The sequence below is a fragment of the Kryptolebias marmoratus genome, linkage group LG14 (assembly GCF_001649575.2).
Source record: "Kryptolebias marmoratus isolate JLee-2015 linkage group LG14, ASM164957v2, whole genome shotgun sequence".
Lineage (NCBI taxonomy): Eukaryota > Metazoa > Chordata > Actinopteri > Cyprinodontiformes > Rivulidae > Kryptolebias > Kryptolebias marmoratus.
This window is the reverse complement of record NC_051443.1, coordinates 12,059,680-12,078,904: the sequence shown is the minus strand read 5'-3', so window position 1 is coordinate 12,078,904 and position 19,225 is coordinate 12,059,680. Positions and strand designations below refer to the sequence as shown.

Genomic DNA, 19,225 nt, shown 5'->3' with positions numbered 1-19,225 from the left:
ACAAAATGTTTAAAAATGAAGTTGTCTTAAGACGGCAAACCCCGGTTTGAAAGTGTGTTTGCTTGGACTAACCATTTTTGCCCAGTCAATATTACATGTAAAAAATCACGTACTCTAAAACTGAAGGAGGTGCAAAAGTTTAGAAAATAGCTTTTAAATGAACAGCTATGAAATTTTGGAGAATGGAGTTGTTATAAAAATGGCAGTATTGCCCTTTGGTCTTGGCTCAGACTAGCCATGAGCTCGTCAGTCCTGTCAGATTAAACCCTTGTTTCTCTAAACTGAGGCTACCTACAACAGGTGAGATATTAACCATATTCATATTCATATTAATCATGTTCATAACCTTTCCATAAAACCCCAGTTTAATGTGACTGAGCTATTCTGTAAATCTTAAAACAGCAGGACAGCAAGGCCTTTTCCTTTGCAAATAACCTGCTGATTATATTCTCAATTAGTTGATTAGCTGTTAAAATATCAAAGCCGTGAAAAAAAAATTACAAGGACGTTAAAAAAAACCTACTTCAGAATCACAGGAGACAGAAAAACAACTGTAGAGTAATTACTGTTGAAATTATTCTGGTATTATACATTTTCTGTTTATTAAAAGCATCATTCAATAAATAATTTATGCTTTCCAAAAGCAATAGTTAAACATGAGAGAATATATCCTGCTTATACAGATCCCAGTTCACAGCAGAGACGGATCTTTTGCAATAATCAACCAGGAAAAAAACCATAATCAACAAGTTTGAAGAAAAGAAAACATTTTCAGCTGTATCTTCGACTGCAGCTGATATTTCAGTAAATATTACAAGTGAATTTGATATTTTTTCTGTAATGGACTCTTTCCACACATGAATCTGAACAAGAACAAACAAGTCTCTGTAAATAAGGATTAAAGCAGGAAAAACTTCCATCTGCCAACATGCAAAAAAAGGCGATTAAGCCAGATTGACATGTCGACCAATTTGAAAAGGATATCTGTAGTGTAGCTTCTTAATGAGGTCCTCTGGGGTTATAAAAGTTCTATACGTAGTCAAAAAGGCTTCACAGTACAAAACAAGATCTGTTGAGCAAAAACAGGGGAAAAAAAAAGAGCAGTAGCGTTTAGATAACATGCAGCCAGTGTAAAGAGATTAAAGCTGACAACTCATCGAAGACTACAAACACAGCCTGACACGCTGCAAATAAACAGACAGACTGAGGCCATTTAGAAGAACAGAACAATTGGTTTTAACAAATAAAACTAAATCTGCTGTAAATGTTAAATTAATCTTAATGCTGTACCTTTGCGGTCTGTTTCTGTCGCGTGGACTAATAGGATATCTCCTGATCCAGCACGAACATCAGGGCCGTCGTCGTTCTGGGGGGGGGAAAGTCACAGTAAAAATAATGAGGAGCTGACAAAATCAAGCACATTAAAATACACCAGGAGGAAGACGTAATTGTATTAGAGTGATGCAGTTTAGCCCAAAATGTAGCATCTCTCCACCAACCCTCTCTGTCCTGCACCGGCTCCTCTCACGGCGAAGAAAAAGTCAGACTTGTGCATAAAAAAATAAAAAATAAAACACCTCTCTCAACACTGCAATACCTTCTGCAACACCCTTTAAATGTCATCACTGGCTACAAATCTTTTCTCCATGCATGTCTGAGCTCTTCCCATCTTCTTTTGTAAATCACTGCTGTCACATTGCCGCTAACCTTGCAGAGAGGCGTGCAGCATTTTCACACATCTGTATATCAGACTGCAGCACACAGGAAAAAAAAAGGAGGAGGTGGAGGAGGAGGCTGCAGTGAAGTCGGTGCAGTTTTAGAGGTTTAACTCCAGAGGGCGGAAAAGGCTACATGTGGTGTAATTCATGAGCTTATTTCACATCTGAGTGACTCTCTGAGACATTTAGTCTGACCTAGACTGATGGGATAAGAAGTTTTGTAAGAGACAATGAAAAAAAGAAAACTTACCTCTTGTTTTAGTGTTATCCTGCTCATAATCTCCTTGTGGTCTATGAGGGACAGCTCATCCACATCTTCCTCATCGCTCCCAGCCAATTCTGTTGCCTTTTGCCTCCTAAAACACACGCAACACCACTCACATCTATCTGAGGCCAGTAACTAAAGGCATGCAACAAATCTATACTGCACGCTTGAGCTCAAACGGTTATTTGATCGACAGAAAAATCAATCTGCTACTGTTGCGACTACAGGAATAATAGGGTGTGGAGGAGCTCCCAAAATAGCTTAGAAGATAATAACATGAGCATAGATTTTTAACGGCACACTTATGGCATCATTACTAGTGCAATCGTTTTTTTTTTCTGTGCATCCAAGCAGTTTAGAGCACATGGAGTAAACTGGCAAAATGTAATATAAACGTGTATTTTAATAATAGGCAGTAACATCATTATGCATTACCTTTCTTTGTCCAAAGCATCTTTACTATTGCTGGATGGCATTTGAGGGACGGGGTCTTGAAGAACATCATCACTTGCGATGGTTTCCTAATCAATGGAGGTGAAGAAAACAATCAGCCTCTGCCCAGTTGCCCAGTGGGACATCATCTGAATTGTTTCATGCAGTGAGAAGAGGCTAGCTACAGATGAGATCGGACGAACCACTGGGATCTCATGCAACACAATGACAGAAAGAACAAAGCTTTGTGTAAACATTTACCACATTTACCTATTAGTGCTGAAGCAAAGAATATGTAAAGGTAGGTGGGTAAAAAAAATATGCTTTTACTCAGTGTGAGCCAAAAAACCCCCCAGAAAAGCCCAACAGGTGAGACCCAAAACAGAACAACACTGGAGGGTGGAAATCCTTCAAACTGAAACGACTCCAGACGTCAAAACTGTGAACATATTGCTTCCTTTGCAGAGACTTTCTCACACATGTACAAAAACAAAAACCTCACCCAGTCATGCCTAAAATAAACACCGAAAACACAAGCCGAACCAAAGGAATACAACCACACACACGTAAGCTGTTACACATGCACAGGTGCGCATAATTTGCTACGGAGAGTGTTATTGGAAAACTGGAAACCCATTGAGAATCCCTTTTTGGAGCAAAGAGATGTAAGGAGTTAGATCAGAACAATGCTGATTACAGCTGAAGCGCAGCTAGAGAGACAGCGGTCACCAGCCAGGCAGCCAAAACAACAAACAGATGGACGTCTTTTCCACAAACGCCAGCTGCAGCACATGAATTCCCTCACAGGCGAACCTGTGAACCTGAAGTCATGCTCAGTCAGGTTTGGCTACACTTCCATTTCAGCCCCATTCGTTCAGGAGATGAATCAATAAGAACTGCTCAGTGCAACACGTGGGAGAGGGAAATGTGCCAGCAACACAGGGCCCCCTTTACTTCACCACATTTAAATTGATTCAAAACCTGAGGTGATGGGATGCACAAATGGAATCGACCTTTCACCCGTGGCAGTCAGCTACTTACTCTGAGGGAGAGCGGCAGCTCCCCATTGGCCTGGCTGGATGAGTATAAGTTGACATACTCCCCCTCCCCTCCCTCGTCATTCACGCTTTCGCTCTATGGGAAAAAAGGAGGGACATAAACCGAGGCGTGAAGCAGCAGAGAGGGGCACAGAGTGTTTGCTACGCATGTAGAGGATGCGAGGTGTGAATATGACCCAGGTCTGCTGTTCAACAGGAAGAATTGTTCTCCAGCTCTGTCATAATTACCACCAGATGGCACTGGAGTGCATCATATGTACAAGGAATAGTACTTACTGGCAAGAACATGCAGTGCAACATGCTCCACTGGGATTTTTCAAGATTAATAATAAGACAGCAGACAGATTGTGGGTAGAGATAATAACAACAAGAGGCCACCAAGCAAATGAGTCACTATATATTAATATTACTATATATTAATTTACCAATACAGGAAACCAAACATAGCTGTTATTTAACTTTCATCTGGCAAGGGAAGAGGTCCAGGATCAGATTTCATTATGTCCTAAAAAAACTTCTTCATATATCCTGTTTGTGCTTTCAACATCTATCCTTGTGAGCTCACCGCTGAGGTGTGGAGAGAGTCAGTGAGAGAAGATTCAGAAGGAAGACAGACAGCCACAGAACCCAGAGAGCCAGCCAGGGAACCGTTCGGCCCGCCCCCGCTGCCATCCAGAATGGTGGCATTGGTCAAGGCAACCTGGTCCAAGTTCTGCGATTGGTGGAAAGAACCAAAGCAGGAAAAAAAAGGGGGGGAAAACATAAAATAAAGGACAGGACTAAGAGATTAAAGAGAAGTCAGAGCAGACTGAAACAGAACAATAGGAAGAGGGTTGGGAGTAGGGTTCACCTCATTCTCTAACACTTCCAGTAATCTCAGACTATTAGAGTGATGTGCCTGAACATGAAACGCCTTACACACACACACACACACATATTCATAAAAAAGCAAAAACAGTGCCAATAGACAGATATCTCGTGAAATATGATGGAAAACAAAACATCAGAGTTTCACAATGACACAGATTATACATGGCTTTAAAAATTACTCAAGACTAGAGGCGTGTCTTTTTCTCTTTTTTTTTCTACAAGTGTTTGGCTAGTTGAAGGGATGGCTGTCAGCAGAGAGGTGGTGCTAACCTGTTCGAACATGTTTCACATACCAGCCCTGTTTCAGCATACCAGCATAGAGCCATGCAGACACAAATCAGACAGTGATAAACACGGCAAAAACTCGTGCACACACACACACATATTTCAAAGCAGATGTTCATGCATATAAAGCCTTTTTATCTTTTATCCCCCCCAACATAAATGTCAAAATGAAAGAAGAAATATGTCTGAAAATGTCAAAATCTTTGTGACATCATCTTAATCCCCCCCCCAATGAGCCAAGGAATGCCAACTTTCCACAGAAATACTGTGGAAAGTGTGTGCACTTTAAGGGGGGTGGGGGGGACAGACAAGATGGAAATGAGACAGTACACAATGTGGACGAAGACAACGAGGAGGAGAGAAGAGTAGGTGAAACGGGGAGAATGTGTTTTCCATCAGCTCCATCTGGTGCCGCATTCCACTTGAGATATCCTGAGGGACACCCAGACACACACACCACGTCTTAACGTGCCTCTCTCACGCCATTAGGTCATCAAGGGTCAACTCTCCCAAAATACTGATAAGATCAGTATTATACATGTAGCCATGCCGACTTAGGGTCAGGCCCTAACAAACTGAATTAAAGCACTGACTGACCACGAGCTAATCCGTTCACAAGTAGTCAACGACTGAAATACGGCCCTGGGATTTTATTTTTTATGATCCAAACCGAAGACCTGACTTCAAACGCACAGCTCTTAAAGAAAAGTCTTAAATAATTACCTCTCAAATGAAGAAATATCTTAGTTTAGACCACAAACACAAAGTTGGGTATCTAGTATTCACACAGAACCAAAACAATCTGCATCACTATGCAAAAGTTAATAATAAGCACATGTCTAATTCTTTAGATGAAACAAAACAATCAATCTAAATATACACACACACACACACACACAGATGAATGGATCACACAGCAACCACAGCACTGACCCTTGAGCTCTTTAGAAGCTACAAAGGTGAACAGACTATCACATATGATGCAATGAAAAGTCAAGCTACTACTGGACCAGTCCACGACCACACAGCACCCACGCCCGAGCGGAGAATGGGAGGGAGGAGCAGACTGGAGGGGGAGGAGGGTGGGCGACTCACCGTGGGCGTGGTCAAAGACACCTGGCCAATCAGACAGGAGTTAGAGACGGACATGCTGAGGCCCAGCACAGAGCCCGCCTCCTCCATGGCCGCTACAGACGGCTGGAGGTGGCAGGAGAGAGAAGAGGAGGAAGAGGAAGAAGGGGAAGAGGAGTGGGAGGCCTGAGAAGGGGGAAAACAAGGACAAATAAAGGAAGAAAAAGATAGAAATGATTCGAAGCAATCAAGAAAGTGAGAGTAATTTGGGTTAAGGGAAGGTGAAGAGAAAAAAAAAACAAGGCGTTACAGGAAATAGAAGAAAAGTGGCGGCAGTTGATTACACTGGCAAGTAAGACTGAATTAGAGCAGATTAAACCAAAGTTCAGCAGCAGGATAAGGAAGTCGGAGTAATGAAGGCTGATGAGGATTCTTGTAGTTAGGATGAGAAGCATCGACTCACAGACTGAAGATATAAAAACAGTTGAGAAATGGATGCAAAGACTACTGCTGTTTCAGCATCAGCGATCTAAATTGTTAGACCTTCTCTTAAAAAGAACCTTAAATTCCAAACAGTTCGTATGAAGCACACAGGTAACTCACTGAAATCAGCCACAATGATCCAAAAAAAAGTATTTTAAAATCCTTAGCTTTGAGGGGTTTACAGAAAACCAGGCCAACTACAACATGGTCTAAACTGAGCCAATGTGATCTGCTTTAGGTTTTTTTTTTACCCGTTTTCTTATTCACACAGCAGCTGGAATTACTTTTTTTATTTTAGCAAAGCTGTGTAAAGTCGCCAAAGCATGTAAGCCTGTATCATGGGTTTATGCAGGGGGCAAACAGGCTTATGCCACTGGGCCACGAGCTCATCAAGCGCAAAACATGAGGCCAGATTAGGCCTTGCAGCAGCAGCACAAATGAGTGCAGTTTTGACTATACACTCAGACAAAAGAGAGATAAAAATAAAATCTGCTCAAAATACACAGTTGTGGTGGCAAAAGGAGGACAAAGGAGAGGAAAAATGGAAAGAAAGGTGGCCTGGGTAGACTGCCATTAGTCTACAAAGTCTATTTTCTTTTCCATGTCATGAAACTCTACTGCACCCTGGAGAAGTGTCATGTGTTTACAGTGTCCATAAATGAACTGCCCTTAATATGACCACAAAGCTTCAGCGCAACCATAGATCAACGTATCACCTGTTTGTCACAAGTTCTGCTCATTTTTAGGTCTACAGTACAGACAAATTAATGGTTACAATAAATAAGCTAAAACACAGCTTTACTCCTCACATTCTCTCATATTATCATCATCTCTATATCAATATTGAGCTAATATTTAATTGAAAATTCAGCTGAGATGATTTAGAAAAATTGGGTCAGTGTAGATATGATTGACAGTGCTCACACATATTTGCAATTTTATTTTAATGCTGTCAAACTGTGATTTTGCTGCACAGGTTTACCGCTGGTTTGGTTTTCATGCACTTAGAAAAAAAGGAAATGTCTAACTTTACGGACAAGTGTGTTGAAGTAGGACTTGCTGATTACAGCAGGACTTACTTGTTAAAGTTGGCTTTCAGAGCTTTTAAATATTGTACATCCAACTCAAAAGGTGCCTCAGTCACTTTGAACTACCCTATTTTGTCTCTTCCGCCACTGAATCACTGGCAGACGGTTGTCTCAATTAACCCAGACGACACCTCAGATTAAGATAAGCGCACTGCATCTGATGTGAGGCTGATAAAGGCTTGTCCTCTCTCCCACCAGCAAGCTCACAACTCCGTGTGCACACAAAGGTCTGCTTTGGCTACAACAACAACGGTGAAAGAGACAGAAAGACCAGAAAGGGGGGAGCTAAATGAGTGGGGGAGATAACATGATAGAAAGAGGCCTTAGGAAAAAACTTGATGAAGATTACCACTGGAATGTACATTAGGTTTAGAATGCCTTCTTCTTCTTTCTTTCCTTCCATCCCAGCATAAAGCATAAAACACTTATTGTCAGATGATTCTAGGCAAGACCTCACAAATTAACTTTCATTGCTAAACATCTGACATCCTCAACGTTTTAGACTAAACTAAACCATTTCAAGAATTTAAATTACAGCGTTGCTCATCCAGTTTAAATGAGTGAACCCAGCTGTTTATTCATGTTAGTTTATGATATACTGCAATATGACACTAAACGGCCTGTGGACTTCTCAAGAATGACTCCACGTCAAGGGTTTCTTACCAGCTGTCTTTGTTTCGGTGGCAATGCTGGGGGCTGCAGGGGCTCGTGAACTGAGTCAGTGCTGCTGAAGGAGTCATTGAAGCCATAAACCTCTTGGAAAAGCTTGTTACGCTGTTCATAGATGCTTTCACTCTGTGGCATCTGGTAGAAAACAGAGGGCTGTGGCTCCGAGTAGTCCTCCACAAATTGCATGTATTGAAGAACTAGAGGAAAAGGATTGATTAGATTTTTAAAAAAAAAGAAAAAAAGATTGACTTATTTATAGAGCCTCCTATACATGTTGAAAATAAATGAAAAAAAAAGTAAAAATGGCAGGAAATGGCAGGAATACAATGCAACTGCAAGAATACGCCTTGAGAATTTGAAAGTGGGCTTTCCCAAAAAAAGCTGCTGTGACAAAATAACCCAACTATGATAATTTTTGTATCTTCCATTACTTTGTTAGAAGAACCAAAGATCCTCCAGTGACACAAAGTGAGTAACTCTACAGTCAGTAAACTGAGCTTCTCTTTAAAATGAGTTTCTACATTCAACATGACTGTAATCATACACTGTGTGAAAGGCTGACTGTATGAATGACATAATACAGTAGCATAAAAGGAAGTGATGAAGAAGGGCGGGTGAGGAAATGACCAAATATTGCCCTCTGCAGCCCTTGAACCAGACTCATTGTGTCACATCCTAGTATTTACTTCCTGTCTTTATTCACAATGAATATTTCTTTGACATAAGTGATGCTTCAACAAGCTAATGACGAAATACCGTTCAGGTCCTGTTTTCCTTACTCTAATCATCCCTCATTCTTTACTCTTCCCGCCATTTAGCTTCACTTTGCCCCTTATTGCCTCTGTGCCCTACATTCATCTCATTTAGAGGTCGTCCTTCCTCATCTTTCCTATTTTATTATGTCCCCCGCTTCACCTTACCCCTCACTTACTGTGTCTGCTTTTCTTTTCTGGCAGCGGCGGCGGGCTGGCTGGAACATCTGCATTCTCGCTTGCAATGTATTGGGAAACAAAGACGCCCCCGTTTGTCTGGGGCATGGGTGAGATGGGCGTGAAAAGGGGGAATGGTGGTGTAGGGTGAAGCTCTTCTTCTGACAAGTTGTCATACTGGGAGGGGTAGCGCTCATACAGCACCCTAGAGCCTCCGTCGGGAAAGGGCGACGTTTGCGTGCTGCGCCGTTTCTTCAGCGGCAGGGCAGGGGGGGCGCTGATGCGGGAGGACTGTAGGGGATTAGTTTGATTGAGCTGAGGAGTCCAGTATTCTGGCTGCTGGAGGGGAGGAGCACTATAGTGGGGATGTGAGGGATGCTGTCCAGGAACAGGGGACGAAGACTCGCTGTGGGACTCTGGCAGGGGGCTCAGGCAGCCTCCTACAGGTATTGAAGGCAGGTTATCCCCAACAGACAAGTCCTGGTGGAGGAAGTCATAATCTGGGTCATAATTCTCCGTGTTGTCTGAAAAGATAAAGAAAAGATGTTTATTATCAAAACTGATACCTAAAGACAACTAGTAGATTTTAACTTCAGCGTCTTTACAGTGGAAAAAGTTTGTGTCCAAACACAGCAGGGCTGCACAATATAGTGAAAATTTATATTTTGTTTAATCATTATTGCAATATCAGTGTAAAAATATTAATATTGCAAAGGTTTTCCCCACGTTTCTGAATGCCTACAGCTAGCACATGGACAGTGTTGTGAACATTGTAACAACAGAAAATGTAGTTTTATCGCAACTGATACTGTTACTGCAATATTTAACACTAATCTCTCAATCATGTTTTCCTAATATTGTGCAGCCCTAAAACATACCATGGGAAAAATGTTTTATGCATTTGCTTAAATTTCTTTTTGAACAGTTAATATTTCCGTCATATTTATATACAAACTGAGTTGGAAAATGTAAACAAAAAATACTAAATAAATAATAAAAAATTGTAATTTACCGTATATTTAAACAACAATTAGCCACAACATTATGACCACCTGTCTAAAACTGAATTACTGCTTAAATATCTCTGACCAGTCAGGGTAAGGGCAAAGATTATCTGGGACTGTCCCGGGATGTCTTATTCTGGGACATTAGGAACCTCAGATTCTGTGGATTGTGGCATGAGGTCACTGCAGATGGGGTATGCTATTGATAGAAGTCATATTAATGTCAGTTTCTGAGCATTTTCTAAGCAGATTTTGCAAGGCTTACTGCTAAAACACATGTTGTTTGGTAGAACTTTCCACAGGAAGCTAATGTTCAGTGTTTCAAACTTTACCAATGTGGTCATAATGTTATTGCATGAGACACCAGGAATATTTTTAAAAACTACCCTCAGAATCTACTTCTATCAGAAAAAAAGCATAAAATGTTTGTTGTTTAACTTTTTATTATTTTGCTTTTCAAACTAAAGGTCTCTTTAAAAAGACATTTTCTGACAAACAGAATGTGTTTGTGCAGTTTAACAACTAAAACCTAACTCATCTTCAGAGAAACAACAGTAGCTAATCACAGCAATCAAAATGTAAAACTTTTCAACAATTGTACACTGAAAAATAAAGAATTGGAACAAAAGCTCCAATTTCTTAAAAAAAAAAGAGCAAAAAACCTCTAAAAAAAATCAGGCTATCAGTGTTTCATTAAATCAACATTTCATAATTGATGCTGCTTGACTCACTTTAATAGTTATGGTTACAGGTAGTGTTCATTAATTAGACTTTAGTCAGTCTTGCTTTTCAGCTCACTAAAGGGAATTACAGCTCTAAATTAGGCCACTGAGCTTTAGAGCTTTTTTGTATTTATGTTACTTGGAAATAATGAATGATCTACCTAAATTCAAAACAAATTCAACTTTGAAGGATAAGCATCTATAATACCAAATTTTAAAAAACACTACTGAATCCCACTCTGTAGATTTGTTTTTGTTTTCTTACCAAGCGTCTCACAGCTGGTGTTACGAGAACACTGACCGCTGTCCTGCTCCATGGAAGAAAGCTGCTCATCGGACTTGCTGAGTTTCCCCATGCTGCTGCACGGAGACAGACGAGGAGAGTCTCCACCGTACGAATGGCTGCCCCCAGAGAAACGCCTCTGAAAAAACTCATGTTCATACTCCTACACATAGAGACATGTAAACTGTTTTACTTCTCCTATGTGGTCTGAGACTATAGGAAGCCATATTGCATCATGAAATTACTCTTTCACCTGTCTGTGGTCGCTACACGGCAAGCTGGAGCCACGGCTCATTGGGGCAACCACTGCCACTGGTGTTGGTGAAGGGGCTGACTGGCGCTTCTTAGGTGGAAGAGCTGGTGGTGGACTATAGGCAGATAAATTCACACAGAAGAATTTAAATGATCAAGAATGCCGGATGTTTGTGCCTCAGACACAAAGTCCATAATAGGAAAACAAAATCATACTTTCTACAATGCATACAAACACACAAGAAACCCTGTATAGATACATGAAGACACACATTATCATCCCTCTTCTGGAAGAGTGTTTCAAGAAAGCTTATCTTAGATATGCAAGCTGACTTCATGACATTATTGAGCTTAAATAATCTTAGTGAGTTAATATCAGGTCAAAATGGAGGGGACAATGGTGACCATGATATGGAAGCTAGCCAAAAGACATTTCATAGGCCAGTCACACACTCATGCACTGGGCGGCCTTTTGATTGGATGATGAGCTCTTCAGGAAATTACCAAGGATGACACAAACTTTCAGAAATAATGCAACCATGCAAATAAAAAAAATCTTTCATCCAATCGAGAAACTCTGGGAAGTTCGAGGGTGGGATGTTATTATGAAGTCGGTTGGTCCTACGAACTAACATACTTCTCCTTCTGAGAGGGTTTCCTTTGGCCAGCATCAGCGCTCAACTGTGCTCTGTTCCCAGAGTCCCAAGGGAGACCAAGGATGAAGAAATTGAAAGACACAGCAGAAAGAGTAAGAAAGGAAAAGGCACAGCACCAAACAAACAAAGATCCAAGTTTGAAACCTAAAGTCTGAACGGTATGCCAGAGTACAAGAGAAAATGAAAGAGACCTGCATTATTCCTTGTTCCAAATCCATATTTGAATCATATTTTTGTTCCTCATTTCTTATGAGCAACAGAAAATGATTTAATAATATGTAAAACTTAAAGTGAAACACCTGTCATAAAAAAATGCAGAAGGAGTACTTGCGATAATAACACAAAAGGTCACAGCTTCATAAAAAAAAAAAAAAAAAAAAAAAAAAAAAAGGCATTTCAAACCAAAAGTTCATTTCAGTTCAATATCAGGATCATTATATTTACGTAAATAATGTATGCTATACTAACTGTGGGGTGCATTATTGTCACCTGAGCTCTGCCATTTTGGCTTCTGGAAGCGGGGGCTTGGGAGGGGCCACATCCTCATCTTGTAGTTCAGGGGTGGCCTCTGCAGGAGAAGCTGCTGGAGCCATCTTATTTGAGACCTCCTGCTCGCGCTCTATCAGGGGTATCTCCACTGATACGCTGCTGCATGCATAAAAACCGTCTGAGCGAATGACACACTGCGAAGGTCTGTTTGTATTCATGCAAGCATGCATTCCCACCTCTCTGCTGCAGTAACAGGTGGTGCTGGTTTGTTTGGGGTGGTGGGTGATGGATGCTCCTGTTTCTCGATGGTCAGCTTCACTAATTCCTGTTTGCAGAAAGAAAAACACTCCTCCGTGAACGCACCGCGACAAAACATTTCCAGCACTGCCAACATCAGCACAAAGGACATTACCTTTACTCCATCCAGCACTGCTTTGATAACATTCTTGACGGAGGCCACCATTTCCTGGTCATCCAGATCGATGCCATCCAGCATCACCTGATCTGCCCACCGGATGAGATTGGCGAGACTCTGATATACACGGCTATGGCAAGAAGACAGCGCTGAACTGTTGAAACAGTGGGAGATAGAGGTCGGGTGAGGGTTTACAGGGACAAAACAATTGGAAACAATGAAGGAGCAAGTCAGAAAGAATGAAACATGATGTGTGGGGGTTATACGTATGATGTACAGGGGTTTAAACAAAAGGTAATAAGATAAAAACAGTGGGGTGTGAAGAAAATAAAAATGGAGATGTTAGTAAAGAATAACCACAAAAACAACAGCACACCACATTTTAATTTATCTACCATCTATCCAACTGCGCCTTTTGAAGGCATTTGGTGAGGATCTACAGAAATATACGAAACTACAAACTCAGGAGTTTTAAGAAAGCCGACAGGAGCATGTAAAGCCACATGGAGAAGCTAGGTGTTGTTTCTCCGAGTAGTTAATTGTACATTCAGACCTAACATTAAGGTGTGGCAAAAGCCTGTATCAACGTGCTGCAGTTGATTCACTCTGCAAAAATATCCTTCTGCTGTCTCTGTAGGGCTTATCCCTAAAGTGGGCAGGAGACAACTAAAGTTACTGGAATTAGAAGGAGGGATTTGAGGAATGGAAAGGTACGAGCTACAGGTTACACTGAAACTGGGCTGTTTGTACTTCTAATAAAGGAGGCAGCATAAAATGCCGTGTCAGTGGCACAAAAGTTTGTAGTATGCAGAGAGAGAATGATATGCCAGCCTTTTGGCGAATGAGCACTTTATTCAATCCACACTGCAGTATTCAGGACTTGTACTTACTGCTGACCAAGTTATCTGAGCAATATTGATGGAATTTGCTGCAAACAATCCAACAAAGCTGTATTCCTTGTTTGTTTAGCAAGAGGCTTTTCATCCAAAGAAATCTGGGAAAAATTATGAAATAGCCAGTAGTGACGTTTTAACTTGCGTCAAACTTAAACTGTGTTGTATTAGGACTTCTTGCAATGGATGTCAAATCCTCATAGACGGCAGATTCTATGTTGCAGCAACAATTCATCAATTGCTTCTAAAGACAGAGTTAAAAAAGTCACTTCTGACCTCCAAACCGTCATCAGAACTGACTGATCGGGAAAAGCACAAAGACAAAATAGAGAAGTTCCAACATGTACTGACAGTCCACACAAAACTGGAGCTACGGTTATTTTCAAAGGAGGGATTTAGGTGAATGAACTGGCCCATACTGGCTCTGAAAGAATGATCTCTATTCCTCAAAAGTAAGATTGTGAAAAACATGACATCAAAGGTGAGCATCACATACTGTAAATGCGACGTGTTAAGGCTTTAGGTATGAAGCACAGGAAGCCTTGAGGTGAGGAATATTATCAAACATAAATTATCACTACCAGCAAGTGAAAGCAAGTGCGTGTCATGCAAGTCTCACCATGCAGTCAGCATTGTTTTAAAATGTGTCAAGAGACAAGAATGATCGCAATGAATTACATAACCTCACATATTGATGACAGAGAATTGCAGTTAATTGTTGTTTTAATTATCAGTTCAAAAAAATGTGTTGTTCAAGGAATGACAACTTATATTTTTTTTTTATCTAGAGTCTTTTAAAAGCTTGTCACTCACCTATGCTGTATCCGCGCCTCCACCTGAACCAGAGGCAAGATCGCTTCAAGCACCTTGCTGGCAGAGCCTGGTAGCATTTCCAGCACTTTCCTCTCCACCATCATTTTGTCCACAATTGCCTTGAAATATTTTAGAGCGCTGACCACTTCCTTCTCCTGTTCCTCAAGTCTGCTAACCTTCTGATAGAAAAAAAAAGATCACAAAACAACCTTAGGATTAGAAGACTTAAAATTTTAAACTTTTATGTTATATACACACACACACACGGACACGTCAACATGCAGCTCTTTGGTCCCTATGTAATGGCTCTTTGTGGCTTTGATCAAAAATAAAATGAAAATAAATTTTATTGATATTCATAACCACAACAGACAGGTCTAGATTTAGCAGTTTGATTGTCCTTTTTTAAAATAAAAACAAGGAGTGAAGCATTTAATAAGATCATGATAGTTGGTTAGCCACTTCATTATTCAAACATTCACTCAGTCTTTTTCTGAAATCCACCAGAAAACAGGCTGATCAACGATACCAAGAATTTGAGTTTATGTTTTGCTTATATTAGCAGCTACAAATGTAACATTTAAATAATGACATAGGTACATTTAAAAAGAGCCAGGACACTAATGATGATGCTCTGGAGGCATTAACATTTATTACAATGTTAAATTTTGTATACAAAAGTCCTGGGGAGGTCAGAAGTGAGACGAAGGGGGGTAGGGATGGGAACGATGTTTCAGTTTTGGCGTCTACCCCAGCCACAGTGCATTGGTCACATGCAAACACATACAGATATTTATTAATTTATTACATGCCACGACCTTCCTGGGGGTCAGGAGGTGGGGATAATGCTAGCGGAAATGCTAGAAGGGGTCACCAGCCTCACTGAAAAGAAAAGGGCCTCCATCAAGTTGGATGTGGCCTGCAAGCTACCAGTTGATTGTCACTGTTCTAGCACATTTTGCAGTTTTGGGCAAATTTTATTTAGTGAAAGAATAGAACAGAATTGGCTTTGTTGATTGTAAAGGTTGCAGACCCCTGGTCAACGTTCTCTAGTTTAGATCTGTTAATCCTGTAATTTGCTACACGTTCAAAGCATGTATCAATTGATCTGGCCTCAATCTCTCTTTCTACTATTCACATGAGCTTCTCTAGTATTATAGGACTGGTGGGGAACACACTCATTATACCGAACCCAAAAGGGGTCGGAACGGAGGTATTCATTCAGGAAGCACATTTATTCATTCAGACACCTGCTGAAGCCTAGCCAGAATTCACAGAGGCTGGGAGACTGTGGGAACCAGCAGGGAAGCTCTCACACACACACACACAAACACACACACAATAGAATACAGCAGCACAACACATTAAACAGGAAAACAATAGTCTCACAAACAGGCAAACAAACACACAGAATAGGTGGGAAAGAGATGCATTTCCCATGATACATTTTCTCGCACACGACTGCGCACACACACCTTGTTAGCAGGTTTTTCAGTACTCTTGGCTGCTGGCTCGGGCTGCAGCTGCTTTCGATTTTTGGATGGAGTTCTCTTGATCTTGGGTGAGTGGAACTTGTCCTTCAATATCATGGTCAAAGTGGACAAATGGGACCGTTGCGAGTCTGCAGACAGAAGGAAAAAAGAAGGAAATGGAGTGGTAAGTCACAGTGTAAACATGCCCCGGGGAGCAAGAACTGATCTATAAACAGACGGCACAAACTCAGTGAAGCACACAATGGTGCTCTTCTAAAATTGAGCTCAATTGATGGGCTTGATCTGAATGCTAGCAAAATACCAGAACAAAGCTGGAATTTTAAGACAAGAATACACCAGAGAGTTTTTAATTGAGTAATCGCAGCCTTTGCATTTTTATCTTTTTTGTGTTGGACATAAATCTGCTGGACAGGTTCCTTTATGTCTGTGTAAGAGACAAGAACAGAGAAGACCAATGTGGCTACAATAAAACACTTTAGTTAGCGGAAAGCTGAGATGAAATCGCTCCACGTTACCCTACTGACAGCAGCTTTCTAACTGCCTAGTAATTTGACAGTTTGATGTGTTCATTGTAGAGAGTGACAGCTGCATCAAAAGAGAGCATAGTTCCACGTTTCCGTTCGTTTTACAATAATTGTTCACTTGTTCATTGTCTGCCTTCACCTCTTTGTCCCTCCCTCCGTCTCCACACAAAAGTAAATCAGGAGATAAATGCTAATAACAGCACTGTGAGTCAGCAGGAAGTGTGGGTTTTTTAATCAGCAACAAAATTACACTTCTATCTGCTGTAATCTCCCCTCAGCTTGGTGACAGTGGGTTCTGGTATTTCACGGCCATCAGCGTAAAACACTGAGTGCTGAGCGGCAATCAACAGCAGGAAAACACCACAAACCAGTCTTCCAGCTGGGCCATTCTTTCATCTGCACCATCGATCAACATGCCACGTACATATCCAGCCGGCTGTTCTTTCTCTCCTCCCCCTAATCCCCCTCATCCCCATACCCCGAGCAAAAAGCCAAAGATCGCTGAGGCAGCCAGAGACAACAGTGTGTCTCATTAAAAATGTTGATGAGAATGCTCCCAGAAGAGCTTCCTACCGATAACAAGATATGAGAAGGGATAGGAGGGATGTGTGACCCTTCAGCTTCCTGTTTAACACTGAATTTAGAAAAAAATAAATAAAAACCTTATCTCTGCTGTGCAAAAATAAAGCAACACAGACTGCTTTGTAAGCATGAGTAACTTATTTATGTTGCAAAGCTGATTCAATAAACTACAGAGTTAATGCAAACATGTCTCATGCCACTTCATTACCTTGAAATCGAATTTGACCTAGTTCTCTTTATTTCTAAATAGGTCAAATAAGGCATGTACATGTGTAAGCCAAAACTATGGCCCAGCATAAGTTTGCTTGCTTTGTGATAAAACATACAGTAGTTGCAGGTATTCTAAAAATGTCAACTTCTTGTCAATTTCAAGTTATAGCCGCAAACACTATAAATTCCTGAGTGACGGAGACAGCTGTTTTGTTATGATGAAATGATGTTGGTCAAAAACCCAACAGTTAAACACTGAAACAAAACACAGTCTAGTCAGCCTGGTGGGATTCAAGAGAGAGAGAGGGAAGCCCACAAGCAAGAGTTTATCAAAGAGAGGACTGGTGACTGGACACAATGAAGACCCTACAGACAAGAAAAACTCTCTCATCTCAACAGCTGTCTGGAATGATGCACTGTAGCCTGTCCACAGGGGATGTTGTGCATCTTTGGTGCACCCAGATAAGGCAATGAATGACATATTTAGGACTAACAGTTTGAGAGGGTTTTTACTTTTCTACCTTTACACAAAGGTTACACAAAGTCAGTTTTCCCAAAAGCCAGGAAGTTATGCTGGCAGGATTTCACATTACAGCAAAGTGCAAAGGATTCAGTTTTCTTCTGACTGTAATAAACTTCTGATAATTATCGCCCATCGCTAAAAAGCAAAAGAGAGGGACGTGGTTTTTGCCTATTTGTGCACACGTGTCTGTTCTAAAATATCTCATGTACCACTGGACAATTTTTAATGAAACTCTCAGAAAATAATTAATGGATAAACATCTACAACTGAATAACATTTGGAGTCAACACAATTAAATATGGCCACCATGGCAAGCCAACCTTAAACAAGAACACACACAAATGGCTATATCTCAGTCATTTTTACAGATATTGACCTAAAATTTGGTCTAGTAGTAGATTAGACTGAGCCCTAATACATATTCTGAGAACTAACTAAATTTTGACATTAATATTTGAAGTCAACTCTGTTAGCAAAATGTCTCATTAACTACTGAATAAATTTTAAGGAAACTTTAAAGAAAAAATGATTGGATGTAGGTCTACAACTAATTAACTTTTGGAGTCAACATAATGTAAGATGTTTGCCACAGCCAACTGAGCTTAGAATAACCCTAACCCTATAATTCAGTCATTTCTACAGATACTGAGCTGGTCATAGCTGAGAGTCATTCAAAACGCATACTTCAAGCGTGACATCTTCCATTATTGCCTAAGATTGCAAATAATGTTATTTTCAATGTTTAACCAAAATGGTTCGCTACAACTTTGTTATTTCTCAACATAAGATGATCTAAGTCTAAAAGTCTGGCATAAAAGGTGGCAGGTGATATGCATTCCTTCAAAAAATGCAAAACCTTTATTTTTAAATCTGTTTAACAATGTCTCCTTCAATCTACCACAAGTACAGGGGCTGAGACTGCTATCACAGTATGCTGATAGCTTAAACCGCCTTTAAATGACTCATGTCTCAGTTTGCAGCTACGACCTGATGCAAGAGTTGAAAGTGACACAAGAAAAATTAATCAATATCATAATTGATACAGCTGGCTCTCCAAGACATTACCACAGTCCCTAAAGCTTGGCCATTTGTCTGACACATGAGGTTGATTTCCTGTGTCCTTTGTCTTATTCACTTCTCTCCTACTTTTTTTTCCTTTTAAGTCTTTGAGGACAGAAACAGCCCACTCGCAGAAAGTCAGGCCTCAAGCATGAACATTACAACAGAAAAAAAATATGTGCAAAGTGAAAGAAAGTGAGCAAGAGGCAAATACAGAGGAAAATACAGTAAGGTGGTTTGTTATGTTCACGCAGAGCTTTCAGTATCCACTGCTCCACCACAGAGCGACCAGCCACCCCCTCTGCTCTCCCCAGCTTCCTGTCTGCTGCTGGACAGAGTTTATGAGCTGCTGAGGTCATGGGTTGTAACGTCTCTCACACTGAATCAGGCCAGTCATGGACTGAGCTAAAGAATGACAGAAATCTCACAGAGAAAACCT

The 19,225-nt window shown here is 40.8% G+C and overlaps 1 protein-coding gene across 10 annotated transcripts in view; it reads right to left on the bottom strand.

Annotated features, from left to right (window-relative positions):
* rapgef1b (Rap guanine nucleotide exchange factor (GEF) 1b) overlaps positions 1-19,225 on the bottom strand; it is a 45,304-nt gene that overhangs the window by 5,679 nt on the left and 20,400 nt on the right. For 2 of the 10 annotated variants that reach the window (XM_017407719.3, XM_017407714.3), the window contains exons 2-18: positions 15,871-16,016; positions 14,396-14,574; positions 12,687-12,843; positions 12,511-12,599; positions 12,275-12,433; positions 11,767-11,817; positions 11,131-11,245; positions 10,860-11,040; positions 8,871-9,392; positions 7,934-8,136; positions 5,724-5,885; positions 4,039-4,185; positions 3,457-3,549; positions 2,419-2,504; positions 1,969-2,074; positions 1,291-1,366; positions 985-1,069 (exon numbers count right to left, since the gene is read on the bottom strand). In XM_017407719.3, the coding sequence (XP_017263208.1) occupies positions 985-1,069; positions 1,291-1,366; positions 1,969-2,074; positions 2,419-2,504; positions 3,457-3,549; positions 4,039-4,185; positions 5,724-5,885; positions 7,934-8,136; positions 8,871-9,392; positions 10,860-11,040; positions 11,131-11,245; positions 11,767-11,817; positions 12,275-12,433; positions 12,511-12,599; positions 12,687-12,843; positions 14,396-14,574; positions 15,871-16,016 (2,557 nt within the window). The remainder of the gene's footprint in view (positions 1-984; positions 1,070-1,290; positions 1,367-1,968; positions 2,075-2,418; positions 2,505-3,456; positions 3,550-4,038; positions 4,186-5,723; positions 5,886-7,933; positions 8,137-8,870; positions 9,393-10,859; positions 11,041-11,130; positions 11,246-11,766; positions 11,818-12,274; positions 12,434-12,510; positions 12,600-12,686; positions 12,844-14,395; positions 14,575-15,870; positions 16,017-19,225) is intronic. The other 8 variants (XM_017407715.3, XM_017407717.3, XM_017407720.3 and 5 more) reach the window with 8 other exon arrangements.